The sequence below is a fragment of the Falco punctatus genome, assembly GCF_963210335.1.
Source record: "Falco punctatus genome assembly, chromosome: 1".
Taxonomy (NCBI): domain Eukaryota; kingdom Metazoa; phylum Chordata; class Aves; order Falconiformes; family Falconidae; genus Falco; species Falco punctatus.
Genome location: NC_137580.1, coordinates 87977529 through 87992419, shown reverse-complemented (window position 1 = coordinate 87992419; position 14891 = coordinate 87977529). Strand labels below are relative to the sequence as shown.

At 39.8% G+C, this 14891-nt stretch overlaps 1 protein-coding gene across 2 annotated transcripts in view; it reads left to right on the top strand.

The window, feature by feature from the left end:
* The first annotated feature begins 143 nt into the window (after positions 1 to 143).
* The window catches only part of PI4KA (phosphatidylinositol 4-kinase alpha), a 63275-nt gene continuing 48527 nt past the window's right edge, over positions 144 to 14891 (top strand). Inside the window, exons 1-15 of one of the 2 annotated variants that reach the window (XM_080374441.1) lie at positions 144 to 404; positions 2682 to 2798; positions 4025 to 4118; positions 4812 to 4900; positions 5402 to 5474; positions 5778 to 6037; positions 6736 to 6802; positions 8629 to 8777; positions 9401 to 9466; positions 10495 to 10591; positions 10987 to 11178; positions 11930 to 12030; positions 12784 to 12913; positions 13995 to 14124; positions 14788 to 14883. In XM_080374441.1, the coding sequence (XP_080230567.1) occupies positions 195 to 404; positions 2682 to 2798; positions 4025 to 4118; positions 4812 to 4900; positions 5402 to 5474; positions 5778 to 6037; positions 6736 to 6802; positions 8629 to 8777; positions 9401 to 9466; positions 10495 to 10591; positions 10987 to 11178; positions 11930 to 12030; positions 12784 to 12913; positions 13995 to 14124; positions 14788 to 14883 (1871 nt within the window). In that variant the 5' untranslated portion in view covers positions 144 to 194. Of the gene's footprint in view, positions 405 to 2681; positions 2799 to 4024; positions 4119 to 4811; positions 4901 to 5401; positions 5475 to 5777; positions 6038 to 6735; positions 6803 to 8628; positions 8778 to 9400; positions 9467 to 10494; positions 10592 to 10986; positions 11179 to 11929; positions 12031 to 12783; positions 12914 to 13991; positions 14125 to 14787; positions 14884 to 14891 lie in introns of both variants that reach the window. The other variant, XM_080374440.1, reaches the window with a different exon arrangement.

The window sequence follows — 14891 nt, the reverse complement described above, 5'->3', positions numbered from 1 at the left end:
ACAGCGGGGCCTGAGGGCGGGCGGCGCGGCAGCCAGGGAGGGGCACCGGTGAAGGGCGGGGAAACCACTGTTAGCGCCGCCATCTTTGCGGTGCGATTGGCGATCCGTGATCCCGCGGGAGGTGGAAGTCTTGCGAGAGAGGGCGGGGCGCGAGCTGGCCGGCGGGCGGGCTGCTCTTCGCGTTCCCTCAGAACATGGCGGCCGCGGCTGTGGCGGCGGCCGCGGTGGCCGCTGCGACGGCGGCGACGGCGGCGGCGGTGGCCACCACTACTACGACCACCGCGGGCGCGGCTCCTTCTGTGGGGCGGGGGAGCAGCGCGGGCACCGCGCGCGGGTTTTATTTCAACACGGTGCTGTCGCTGGCGCGGTCGCTGGCGGTGCAGAGCCCGGCGCCGCTGGAGAAGGTGAGGGGAGCCCCGTGAGGGGGGCGGGGGAGGCTGTGCCTGCGGGGAGTGTGGGGTTGTCACGCGTGGGGGCTGCGCCTGTGGTGGTGGGAGGGGTCGTCTCGCCTGGGGGCTGTGTGTGTGGGGAGAAGGGGCGTCGTGCGAGCGGGGGGGGGCCGTCTGCGTGTGCGTCACGCGGGTGGGGGCTGCGTGGAGGGGTCGGCATCGGGGGTGCTGGGGCAGGGGGGACCCTTCCTGTGGAGAGTGTTCGTGCCGCGGGGGTGGGAGGGCGGGGGGTCGCGGCCGTGTGCGGGGCGGGGGTGGGAGGCCGCCTCGCTTGGCTCTGGCACGCGTGGGGAGCGGGTCAGGGCGGCGCTGGGGGTCCGTGCCCCGGGGGGGGGGGGTTGTGTCCGTGCCCGGGGATGCTGCCGCCGCGGGCGGGGCCTGCCCCGGCCCTGCGTGGGGGCTGCGGGCCCGGCGGGACCCCAAAGCATGGTCACGGGAGGCATCGCCACAGCAGCTGTGGCCATCGGCCCCCGTGACCTTGCGAGGAACGTGGGTCCTTGCAGCAGTTTCGCATCCCTGAATTTTGTGGAACACAGTCCTATAAGTTTAATTAGTCTCAGCTTAATTAGGGCAGGGCAGGATTGTTAAATCCAAGGGACGCAGTCGGCTCAAGGTAAAATTTGTTTGGGATAAACCTCCACGGAATGTAAAAGCAGGTGGGAGCCCTCACCTGGGCAGTACCCCCGGTGGGTCTCCACCGAGACCCACTGCTGGTGTGGGGCAGCCAGGTGTGTTGGGAGTTGGTGTCTCTGAGCTCAAAGCTGTGCTGGTGAAAACTATAGTGCTTGTTCGTGGTCCTCTGTCACAGACTGCTTAGTTCTTGTTCTCAGAATCTGCCATTGGTCTGACAGCCAACTGTGAATAATTTTTTTATGTCTTGCTGTTGGTTCACTAATATTCAGGGGTTTATTTCTTTAGTTTGAGAGACTATAGTAGCAGTTAAATTATGTTAATGGTTCATATCTAGCTGAAATTACTCACTCATTTTATTGCAGATATTAACCTGACGTGTGCATCAGAAGTTATTTTCCAAAGTTCCTATTTCCTCTGCTGTGTTTTATGTTGAGCAAGGCAATTATTTGTGTTGTGTATGGATCTTGTAATCATGAGGTCTGGCAGTATAAGGATCAGAATCTTAAAATTCCACTGAGTACCCAGTAAATTCTTTCAATTCTCTAGGGAAATAGTTTAGTGGCTTAGAAATCTCAAGGCTGTGTGTTTAAAGAGCTATGTAAACAGGAAGTAACTTGCGTTCAAACATAAATATTTATTGTGGCAGTCCTTTTTAGATAGTATTTATTAACACTAAGGAGATTTACAAAAAGACAAATACGCTTTTGTATTTTCCTTTTCTTAACAGTTCCATAGGAAAACAAAGTATTTGGGAGAATTATTTAGATGTGTGTTTGCTTGGTATGGAGTGAAGTAATAGGTAAGTAGTGAGAAAGTAATAGTTCTGGAAACTTAATTTGTTATGCTAAAAAGATTTGAGCAAAAATCATACTTGGCTAGGTAAAAGTTTGTTGTTCATTGCTATATGTAATTGAGGCATTGGTGCAGCTGTAACTAAAGCTCTGTCCACCTGGCTTTTGTTTACAGGGATTGATTAAATGTGGTATGTGTGTGGTGCACATTTTTTGTATGTGCAGAATGCCCAATGAATTAGGGGAAGGGAAGGCTTTGTTGTACCAGGGATGCAGGAATGCGCTCTGTTAATGTGATGCTCTGAAAAGTTTCAGAAATCTTCTTGAGATGTGAAAATAAGTTGTGGTAAAAATGTTTGATATCTACTTGAGATTTTTCTGTCTTTCTTTAGTTTCTGTCATTCGTCATTCTTCGGTGGCCCTTAGATGCTCTCATTAAGTTTGTTGACTAAAGGAGGGGAATGTGGCCATCTGTCTTCCAGAAGATGGAAAGACTACTGCCCAGTTCAAACACAGGAGGTCTGAATGAATCTTGAAAACCACAGCCTGTCAACTCCTTCCACTGCTGTGAAAATACTTGCTATTGCGTTAGTGCTACCCAGGCCTGTTGCTTGGCATGTGCTAGGGCATGGACGTGACAGCCAGCTCCGCTCCATGAGGAGAAGCTAGGAGCTATTTGCATTACTTGCCTGAGGTCTACTGGTGGATTTTTGGAAGGCAGTTTTAACAGATGTACTGTTGTTCCCTTGGATTGTTTTTTGACACTTTCAGTCTTGTTCCACTATTCTTTTCCTCCGCTATTTTTCAGGTACAAAAACTGCTCTGTATGTGTCCAGTGGATTTCCATGGGATTTTCCAGTTAGATGAACGTCGCAGAGATGCTGTTATTGCTTTAGGAATCTTTCTAATTGAATCTGATCTTCAGGTATTTGTCCTGCTTAGACTAACTCTATTTAACTTGAAAAATTTTGGATTAATTCAAGTTTAGTTGTTCAATGAATGAAAAGTTGGTATTTACTCTTCATAAAAATAAATAAAAGGGTCAGAGATAACAGATGGATGCAGGCAGAAGAGCACAAGGAAACAAGGGCAGCACTGATGGTTGTGCTACAGTAGTCATGACACTGCCACAGCCAAACTGCTGTCATGTTTGTTGGTCATCATAGCTTAAGGAGAGGCTATTCAGGAGGATTTACTCAAACTGTGTGTATCGTTCTGTGTTCTTCCCCACATGCTTCTGAATGACAGGTATGTTCCAATGGACTCCTGAATGTCAGGTTTGTATAGGCCCTTTCACGCCTGGCACTACCCAGGCATGAGAAGACAAACAGTGCACATAGGCTGCATTGTGTATGAACACCCCTTTTGTGTCTGTCAGCCTGTTTATGACAAGATGCTCCTCTTCCCTTTGAAGATCCCTTCTGGGCATGGTATTGTTTTGTGCAGAGGAAAGGAAGGATACATGGAGTCCTACGTCCAAAGTGATTAGATGTTACTTTGAGTTGTGCAGTGTTGCTTAGGTTTGCATCGGACTCGAGTCATCTTCTATTTAGTACATACTTACTATAATACTGCTTGCATTTTTCCTTTTTTTTTTTGCGTTTTTTAGGTGGTTTTGTTAGTATGAAGCTTAAATAAGGCAGCTGTGTTCATGTTTTGTAGCATTTTTATGATACTTTCAAAGCCAGCAGTTAGTATTAGTTAACTCTGTGAGGCAGGAAAGTGCTACCCTTTGATTTGCAGATTAGGAAGCTGAAGTGTTACATAGGTGAGTTAAGTGCCAGGTCAGTCACATGTACTGAATTAGGACTGGCACTTTGAATTTCTAGGTGCCTTAAAATTATTTTGTGACCTTGCTGTAAACTAATAAATTGTTTGGGGTTAAGTACTGTTCTGGAACTTTTTTTCCCAAGTTTTGTGGGGAATGAACTGTTGCCTAGAATGAAAGGATTGGATTTATAGCATCAAATTGGTTTACTTCCAGTTGCCTGTGTTGAAATCAATTTTGCAATATTGAAGAAGCCTGTGGAGTAATCATTAGCAGCAAGTTCTTTGTGTGGTTCGTGTAGTCTTTCCATATCTCTAAAAACTGTTGAGATTATATGGTTCAGCTTTTCTGCTCCATTTTAAATAGAATGTTTTCTTCTTTAGCACAAAGATAATGTGGTTCCTTACCTCCTCCGACTTCTGAAGGGTCTTCCCAAAGTCCAATGGATAGAAGAAAGCAATGCACGGAAGGGCAGAGGTGATGTTTGCATTTTTTGATCTTTCATGGAATGCCAGCCAGGAAATAGAGATTATGAAGGTTTTTCAGGATATGGTACTAGGGGAGATGATAGGTCCTGCTAGGTTCTTAGCTCCTGACTTAGCAGCCTTGAATATTGATTTCCTTTAGAAGCAAAGAGGAAGTTTAATAGCTCCTGGCTTTCTTGCTTGACTGCTTTTTGATAAATTGCTTTTTGATTAAATTAATTTTGATGAATTAAAAATAGTTCTACGCTCAATATATTTTTGTTACTCAATTGGAGAAGATTGTGTAGTAGTTAGAGCAGCAGAGTGGAACCTGATTTGTATGCTCTGCTTCTAGCTTTGATGCTTAGTCACTAATTAAACCACTTCATTTCTAGCTCCGTTAATCGCTCTTAAAATTAATGTAACTATACTTTTATATAATGTTATAGAATTTAATTTTGTTCAATTACTTGAAAACTTGGACATTTTTAAATTGTTAAAACTACTTTTTTTAACATTCCATGCTGAAATAATAATGGTTAGAGTGTACTTTTAATTTTGTGTGTTATACTATATTTTTCTACAATCTATCTCAGAGCTGTATGAGTTGAGAATCCCTTAACGTCTTCTTCCTTTATTATCATTTGCTCTTTCTATGTTCTCTGTCACAATGCTTAAGTGGCTTATTTTCTGTCTTACTTCGCAGGCTTGCTTCCAGTGGCAGAAAACTTCAGCTTCTGCTTGGTAACGTTGTTATCGGATGTTGCTTACAGGGATGCATCTCTCAGAGAGCAGGTAGAGTTTATCTTAAGTTTGTACTGATGTAGTGCCCAGTTCTCCAATGCTGTAATACTGACAAAAGTCTAGAGAAGAGTACACCACAGCTGCTTCCTTTCTTGCAAAGGGTTTGATTGCTTTAACATGCATAGCGTTCCATTATTTTGCTTGTGTTAATTAATAGTCAAGTATCTAGAAGATACTCGTAAGTCTGCCCTTACTTCTGGGTGTTGAAGGATGCCAGCTGCTGACCCCAGAGTTTTAGAATTCCAGTTTTAATACTGAGATAAGGACCAATGCAGTTTTCCTCTGCTGGTATGTACAAGCTAACTGCAGACTTTACAAAAGAAGCTCTGTAAGCTGAGTGAGGCCAATATATGTTTTCAGTCACACAGCATTAAGAAAAATTGTTCGCAGAGGTGCTTAAATTAGTATTTGCAAGTTCCAGTTGTTGTAGTGATCTAATAGAAGATAATGATATGTCTTTACCAAAATATATTTTTATATATCTGTCTTTAGATTTTGGATGCAATTCTACAAGTAATGCAGTTCCTGTTGGGAATGTGCCAGACCCCACAAATGCATGATAAAGGTACTATAAAAATTGTTACTATATTTGTAACTCCTGTCCTCTGAACTTCTCTTGTGTATTCTAATTATCAGGGTCGCTCCTGAAAAGCGAGCAGCTTTTTCTTTTGACTCACTTTAACACACATTTATTCTGTGTGTTGCTGACTGGTAAATATGGAAGCGGAAGTGTTAATTTATAGTTTTTCCTCTGCTTGCACAGATAAGTCTTTGTAAATCACATTAGGCTGAAGCAGTTAAATGAAGTGATAGCAAAAACATGAAGGGGAAGTTCTAAGTTACTATTAATGTACTCTTACTTTTCCAGAATATTTGTGCAAGTATGCAGTGCCCTGCCTGATTGGAATCTCTCGAGCTTTTGGTCGCTACAGCAATTCAGAGGAGGCTCTCCTTTCAAAGCTTTTTCCAAAAATTCCCCCACATTCCCTGAGAGTTCCTGAAGAGCTTGAAGGAATTCGCCGACGATCTTTTAATGATTTCAGATCAATTCTTCCCAGTTCTCTACTCACTGTTTGCCAAGAAGGGACACTGAAGAGAAAGGCTAGCAGTGTATCTAGCATCTCACAGGTTTGCATGACTTGCTCTGCGTTGGAATTGGTGCTTAGATGATTTTGTGGTCTTGGTGGAGTTAGGGCAGCATTAAGTCTGGATATGCAGTCAATGACTCATTGCAGACATGTTGTTTGACCAGATACAGAGATCTTTATTTCTGTTCCACAACTGAGTTTCAAAATAATTTTAGTTTCTCAGCTACAGAACAATCAGTGACAGTTAAGCTAACACCTGGACTAATAAGTCTTCACATGGAACAACTGGCAAATCCTGCTTCTTGCTTTATGTTCATGAAAAAGCAGTGTAATGTCAATCTGTGAATTTGAGGAGCTGGCACTCTGTGGCTGAAGTTTTCAGAAGTGCTTGAGGATACATGGGCTCTCAGTGGTTTCACGAGTATCTGTGGATGTTCGTTGTCTTAAGGGAAGAATGGATTCAGATGCTGGTTTTGAAACCACAGATGGCTATTGGCATGGTTTCATACAGTGCAGGAGTCATCATTCTGATCTCATTCCTTTACTCAAAAGCACTGAGCTAGTTTTTGACAACTTCCTATTTTTTGTTTCAATTGAGCTGTTAGGCCCAGCAATACGTAGTCCCTGTTGGTTTTGTTTGAAGCTGTGTTTCATTTTAAAGTGTCTCAACCATTCTCTGGAAGACTTTTCAATGTTTTGTAAATAGTTTTAAGATTATGGCTTTTGTGAATGTTTCAGGTTAGTCCTGAACGTGGAATTCCCCCTCCCAGCTCTCCTGGAGGATCTGCAATTCATTACTTTGAAGGTAAATTATTTTGCAAAGGAACAGTGTGTGATTTGGGGGTTTGTTACTATCTACAGAAAATTGAAAACCAAATTCCTTTTGACCCTTTGTCTGCACTCTAGAATTTTTACAGTAATTTTCTGGCACATGCCTGCTAGGTTTCTGAAAAATTGTGTAAAGACAGTAGGAAGTTATTATTAACACTGGCATTTTCCAGGCTGAGAGACATGTGATTTCCTTATTGCTAGGCTGTGTTAGTACTGAAGAGTTGAATTCAGCTAGGCCAAAAATACTTCAGGAGATTAGGTTGAGTAACTTTGAGGAGCAAGTGTTAGTACTGTGCTTCACTGGACAACTAGATTGTTGGACGGGGGTCTGGATTTTGAGGCTTTTGGGGCACATTGTATAAATCTGAACTGCTCTGTTTGAAGTAAACTATGGATCATTTTGTAAGACCTAGTAACTTGCTGAAGTGAAGAGTAATAAAGGACACACTGAAGTCAAGGGCTCACTAATGTGTGTTAATTACTGCATCATAAAAAGCAGAAACATGAAAAATTTTCATGAATTAATATACAAACTCTTAACTACTGAGTTTTGGGAGAGCTGAGTTCTATGTCAAAGCAGGGCTTAAAAATAACCTGTTTCATTAATCAAGTGGAGGCCTAGCTCTGCATCTGAGGTGTTTTGGTGTCTCTAGTTTTGTCTGGCCCTCCGAGGTTTTTAACAGCTTGGCCATTATCTGTTTCTGGGTCATTCTCCTCTCTTGAGCCCTGGTTTAAATTCATTTCTTCCACATTACAAATAGTAATATGAAGGAAACAAACAAAAAAAAGCAGAGGCATCTGTCTTCCTCAGTCATATCATGGGATTGCAGGGTAGCTCAGATATTGTTCTTAAATTGCCAGGTAGGAAGAGACCTGTTTGTCTTCTGTCTATCCTGTTGAACCAACCTGTACTTCTTAAATATTGTGATCTTTGTGTTTTGAATTTAAAAAAAAAAAAATTGCAGGTTAGAGCCTATAGTAGTAGATCAAAAATAATCAAAACTGTAGGTGGATAGCGAACAACTTTGTAAAATTTTTGGAATAATTTAATTGTGTCTTCAGCAGAGTTATGGTTATTCTAATCAGGATTTTATTTTCAATACTAACTTCCACCAGTTTTTTCAGATACAGGCAGTCCTTGTATTATTTCCAATAGTATAGATTGTGATAGTCTTACTTTCTGAAGAAGATAAGTAATGACCTTAATTTTTATTATATTAATATAATTATTTATATGTATATGTAATTAAGATAATTAATATAAGCAGCATGCTTAGCAAGTTGTTTGCTTAATAGAGTACTGAACCTGAAAAACAATTTGATTTCTCTTTGCCTTCAAATTGCAGTAGTGAATTGGTGCTGCTTCTAAGATGAAAGCTGTGTCATGTATTCATTTGATCTAATATAGGGGAAAACCTTGCAAGATAGTTTCGACTTAACCTGTTCTTAGCACCTCTATGCTTTTGAATAAAATGGCATTTACAAATGTTTTCAGGTAAATATACATCAGTAATATGGGAAGACTTTTTGTTAGCAGTGTCTCTGATATGGACACACGCCATTGAAATCAATTCTTCCATTGTCACTGTAAACTTCTCATGAACAAATGTACGTTTTAATCATTGTGTTCTGTCTTGATTTGCCAGTAAATTAGCTGAAATGTGCCTCTTGATAGCTTGCAAGTTAAAGACTGTACCTGGGTTGGAAATAACTCTTTAGTAGTGACTAAACAGTACTGTTAAACGAAGTTAATATATCCTCTTTCCCCAAACTTCTGTTTCTGTTATTTTTTCTGATCAGGTTCATATCTTCCTGATGGGAGTGCACTGGATCCTGATTATTACTTCTGTACAATCAGCTCTAGCTTTTCAGTTTCTCCTCTCTTCAATGGCATTAACAATAAAGAGTTTAACATCCCACTGGAAATGCTCCGTCAGCTGTTGAACATGGTATGCAATGGGTTCTTACAAAGGCTGTAGTGAGACTGTATTCTAGATATTCATGTAAGAAATAGATGCAGTTTAAGTTTTAAGCTTTTAGAATTCCAAATAAAGAGACAGTGTTTGTCTCTCAGGCTTTTGTAATGTTATTTTTATGGCATTTAACATTGTGCTTCAGTAGTATTCCTATGACTCATAAAGAATTTGGAAAATCAAAGTAAGTTTATGTCAACTTATTTGATTTTCCAAATAAGTTGACAAAACTTCATGTGTGAGTATTTCAGACCACTTGATCTGAGGTAACTTAAATACTGCTAGCTGCTGAAGTACAAGACTGGCTTTTTTTTGTGAGAATGAGACCCTTTTCTAGAAGAGTTTATTTGCTGGGAATTCATGCAAGTGACAAAAACTACTAGCCCTGTCTGCTCCCTGCAGCAGCTATTTTGGAACAGCACACAGATGCTCAGATACATTTATTCTTGTTGCAGCCAGAAATTCTTGTAGCCTTAATTTCATCTGAAACTTTGTGGTCTAGTGATTTGTGTTTTCTGTGCATGGGCAAAATTGTATTGCTTCCAAGTCACAGTCACCCACAGGAAACATATATTTTTTTTTTTTTTTTCATTCTGTAGGTAAAACAGATAGTTGGGGATTCTCTGCTGAAGACCTTAGATGCAGTTGTAGCTGAAGTTGCAGAGGTATGTTCTTTAATTCCTTGTCTGATGACTATTTTTTTGTCTTAATAATTAATACTTGGAAATTTGTCTTCTACGTATGTAAGGTATGCCTTCTCTTTACAAAATTACACTAATTCCCTGTTTGAACTGTTCTTTCAGTGTTTTAAATCTAGCCTTGAACTGTGTAAAAATGTGGGGGTGAAGGGGGAATGTTTTTCACTTACACAGAAGGAAATAGTTATTCTCCTAAAAAATGAACCATTTTCTTACTTTAGCTGTGTTGTCTCATTAAATTACAGCATTGGTTGCCCAAAACTGGTTTACTGTAGACTAAGGTCTTCATCACGTATTACAGTAATGTTGTCTTTTTTTCATGTAGACACAATGTGTTGGTGGTTTTCTGGCTTGGAAATAACTGCTGCTCTTTTTGGTGTCATTTCTATGAGTTGAATAGCGTAACAGTTTGTTGACATTTACTTTCAGAGGTGGCATACTTGTTTCTATAGGGCTGTGGGTCCTTGTTCTCCCCTACGCTGGGCGCAGTTCTGCGACAGCCTCCACCACGTTTTATGGAGTTAGCCTCACCCCCTTGGGAGCGTAAAGCTGTGTTGAAAAGAGTATGTGTTCAGTTGCGTAGGAAAAGGGCTTTGCTGTTCCCTCCTGTCTTCCTTCAAGTACTGCCATATTTGAAATGTAGGCATAAGTGCAGACAGCTTCAGTTTCTTTTTTTGCAATCTCAGTAAAATGAGAGGTTTAAATCCTCCTCTTCTTTTTTCTTTTTTTTTTTTAACAATTCCGTTCGAGAGAACATATATGTGCTTTTCAAATCAAAAGACTGACTGAATCTTATTTAATGCGTTGAATGGCTGTACTTTTTCTTTTAATAAAAGTAGACGGGGAAAAAGCTGTGAGAGTACTTCTGGTAGCTGTTTTAAGTGCTTGTTTACGTTGTAGAGGGAAACAATTATGTGACTTGAGTAAGATTTATTATCCCTATAATGGAAAATATTTAATTTTGAATCCAGCAGGTTACTTCTTTTCTCTTTCAGACGGGTGCTAATACAGATCTCTATTATAAAACATTCAGTGACCCTCTTTATCTTGCTCAGTTTAAAATGCTGAGAGACACTTTGTACTATATGAAAGGTATAGTATTTGTATTTTTTTTTTATTTATCCTTCATTATGTTTAGTATCCAGAGTGTTGTCTGTATTGTATTGAGTGCTTGAACATTGGGGTTTGAGTTTTCTGGGAACTCTGCCTGTCCTGTAAAATTTGTATTTTGAAATGTTTTCATATATAAAAAAGGTACTATGGAAACAGGACAAAAATATTTTTAGCACCATTAAAAGGATTAATAGATGGCATTTCATTTGTCTACTCAGTGGTGGACTTTGCTATGAAATTTATGGTACGGGCAGGATATAAACTTTATTAAATAGTTTGATTTTTAATGTAGCAGTGGATTTTATGTATGTTGTCATTCTTATACACTGACTTCCATCCTTCTAGTATAATGCTGTTTCCTTTTATTTCTTTAGACCTTCCCAACTCATTTGTGAAGGAAATACATGATTTTGTGCTAGAGCAATTCAACAGCAGTCAGTCAGAACTTCAGAAAATCCTTCATGATGTGGATCGACTGCACAATGAACTGAGTCCTTTAAAACTGCGTTGTCAGGCTAACGCTGCCTGTGTGGATCTCATGGTGTGGGCTGTGAAGGATGAGCAAGGTAAAAAATGCTCTTCGGTCTCTGGAATGTCTTATTTTTTTTAAGTTGTAGAAATACTTACAAGGTCTCTGAGGGTAGATGATGCTCAGAGAAATATAAAATAAATTTCACTGCAATACTTTTTGCTATTAGAATACAAGACTAAAACTTCCATCAAAAAGTTGTCAGACAAGTTGGCTATGTAGTTAGACATCTCTTTATAGAAATGGAAACAAACATCCTATTGGCTTATCTACAAGAGATGGTATAATTGCTGCATTATATGCAGCTCTTATTTTCTAGTTTATGTTTTTTAATTATCGCTCTTAGTGTCTTCAATGTTTCTCAGTTGTTCTTTTAAAGAAAAAGTTTTTTCTTCATTGCTATCAGGACTGGTAAACCCTCACTTTTTCTCCATTTTCTTTCTTGTATAATTCTTATGCCACCTCTGAATATTTGAAGGATATTTTTTTTTTCCTTTGGACTGTGCAATACCTAATTTCTGTCAGATGTGAAGTATGCTCAAAACCAACTTTAAATACTGTCATTCTTTCAATCATAGTGTTTGACAGAGCTGTTTGGTGCAGATAGTAAGTTTCCAAAACTGTTTTTGCAGAAGCAGCACTAAATCTTTTCGAGGATTTGTAGTATGAAGAGAGTGAAGTTGATAATTTTTCTGCATTGTTTTAGAATTTCCAGTAAGCATTAGGATTTGTGTGGCCTGATAACAAATCGATAAATATAAATTTTTCTGTTGGATTTTTCATTTAAGGTGCAGAAAACCTGTGCATCAAGTTATCAGAGAAGCTGCAGTCAAAAACTTCAAGCAAAGTCATCATTGCTCACTTGCCACTGCTAATTTGCTGTTTGCAGGTCTGTCTTTACAGTACTTGTCATTACCATATCAGTGAGTGAGAGTTTGGGGACTTCTGCAGGTTGACAGAAGGATACTTTTTATCTGCTATTTGTATTACTTTCTATCAGTGTGTTCTATGTTTGTATTTAGAGGTCTGTTGTGGAAACTAGAACTGCAGTAGAGTAGTGCTTTCAGAATTTTCTTAGTTCAGCTACTTCTTGAAGAGTAATATTCATGAGGGTTTTTTAAACCAGTATTTCATTTCTGAAATATTTAGATTCTTAGTCCATTACATAAACAGATAAAATACTGGGACTGGCAGATCACCGAGTTTTAAAGCTAAGACTTGTTTATTCTTGTTTTTATGTCTTCTTGTTCGCACTTATTCATAACCTTACAAATCCGGTGTTTTCCACCACATAGTAAATAGTAAGTTATTAGGATTCTCTAAATGTTGGAACTTGTTCAGTAACTTTATTTTTAGAAAGTGCAGTTCATTTCATGTCATTCTTGTGAAATCACCCAGGAAGGGACAGCAAGGTTTGACTGGCATGACACACTGTAGGAAAACCTACAAGAATTAGAGGCTTAAAAGATCTAAATCTTCCACTAAAAACTGAATCCCTCTGAACTGTGTATGGTTTGGTTTGGTGGGGTTTTTTGGTTGGCTTTTTTTTTAGTTGAGCTGAAGTTGCAAGCTTACAGTTGAAATAAAAATTGTGCTGTTATATTCTAAAGCTATGTTATGCTTGCTTTTTTTTGTTGTTTAGGGTCTAGGTCGTTTGTGTGAGAGGTTCCCTGTTGTGGTTCATTCTGTCAATCCATCTTTGAGAGACTTTCTTGTGATACCGTCCCCAGTGCTTGTGAAACTTTACAAGTATCATAGTCAGTATCACACAGGTAAGGGAAAAAAAGCCACATTTCAAAGGGTATGCTAGTGATTGTTTTCCAGCTTGTATGGCTTTTTGATGCTTTTGGATATTTTGTGGTGATAGAGCTGTAGGGGCAAATGGAGATGGATTTATGTTTTTTGTTTTGGGTTTTTTTTTTTGTTTGTTTTTGGTTTTTTTTTGAGATGGAAGGGTGGAATGCAAACAAAGTTCTGGTAGAAGTGTGTCTAAGGGCAAGCAGTGTATGTAGAACTACATTTTATCCTAGCAACAATATAGCTGTTCTGCTGCTGCTGAAATGGAGTACTTCTGTCCTAAGTAAGATCACCAGCAAGTATAGTGTGATACTACAGTATTTAAGGTTGTATTATGTGTGTCAACCTCCTACGTTCCATTCAGAGCAGTTTGCTTAGAGCTTTGTCAATGTGGGCCTTCAGAGACCTCCAAGGACAGGGATTCTATAACCTGAGCCAAGGCACAATTATCCTTATAGTGGTGGCGGCAGGAATCACATATCCAGTTGGAACTTTCCTTGTTTCAAGTTAGGGCTGTTGCGTCTCATTCTCGTATGAAGCCTGCTTCTGTCTTATTGGTAGCCTACTTTGCATTTTGGAAGGCAGCTGTTTAGTCTGTCCAAAGTTGCCTTTTCTGCAGGCTGAACAAGGTCAGGTTCCTCACACTCTGCATCGATGTCCTGTGCTCCAGCCCCATGACCATCTTGATGGCATTTGGCAGGTTTTTTGTTGGTTGTTTTCAAATTGTAATGTCAGGTTATGATTTTGAAAAAGAAAATGTTCAGTTTAAATCATTTGCATAATGCTAAAGCAGAACAGGTAAAATGATAACTGAAAGTGACTAATTTAGGAATAATTATTTAGGAATAAATATTAATTATATTGAATACAGTAAACACAGTAAATTTTGTATAGCTAGTGGCAACACATGCACTCTCAGAGTCCTTCAGTTCAACTCTGAGCTGTAAAGTAGGTTGTTTTGCACTCGCCAGATATTGCTCTGGCTGTGCGCTCTCATCTTGGGGGAAAAAGGGTATTTCAAATGTTGTTGATTTCTGTACTCTGTGTTCTGAGTAGGTGGTAATGACATCAAGATTAGCGTAACCAACGAGCATTCAGAGTCTACTCTAAATGTAATGCCTGGCAAGAAAAGTCAACCATCCATGTATGAGCAGCTGCGTGACATTGCCATAGACAACATCTGCAGGTAAGAGGGACTTGCACCATGTTGAAACGTGTTCATGTCCCTAGCTGAAAAGTATTGTGACGGTTTAGAAAGGTGCTGCTCTAAAAGGCTTTATTGCCTTTTCTGATCGTGACTCCATTTTCCTTCAGACATCTTTTGGTTCTGTTTATGTTAAGTAAAATAACAATTCAGTCTCATTGCTTCCCACATATGTAATTCAAGTTAGTCACCATTTTGATACTCAGTAGGGTTTTTGTTTTCTGCTGGAGATTATCATGTTGAGTGAGCCTCCTGTAACAGGATTGTTACATGCACAAATGTGGGCAGTGTAATGATTATTCTTCCCTTCTAGACAGCTACAGAGAGCTGGAGGGAAGACAGATAGTTGGTGACTAGAGGTGAGATTGACGTTTCCAAAGCAGTGGATTCTGAGTTTACGTTATTGCATATCCCCATCTTTATTGTTGCTGGAGAAAGCAGCAGTAGAAGCTCTGCTCATTTTTTAGAAATACGTCAGCGTTAAAATACAGCAGCCTTCCTAGGCAATCAGTTCTTCAGTATAAAGTTATTTCCCTTACACCTAGCGTGCATTTATAGTAGTAAAAAGTAAAATGTTTAATTCATGTTCTTTGTTTTTTTTCCCTCTGGCTCTTCTAGCAAGTTTTCTGTTTATTGTTATTCCAGGTGCTTGAAAGCTGGCTTGACTATAGATTCGGTGATTGTTGAGGCCTTCCTTGCCAGTTTATCTAACCGTCTGTACATTTCTCAAGAGAGTGATAAGTAAGTTG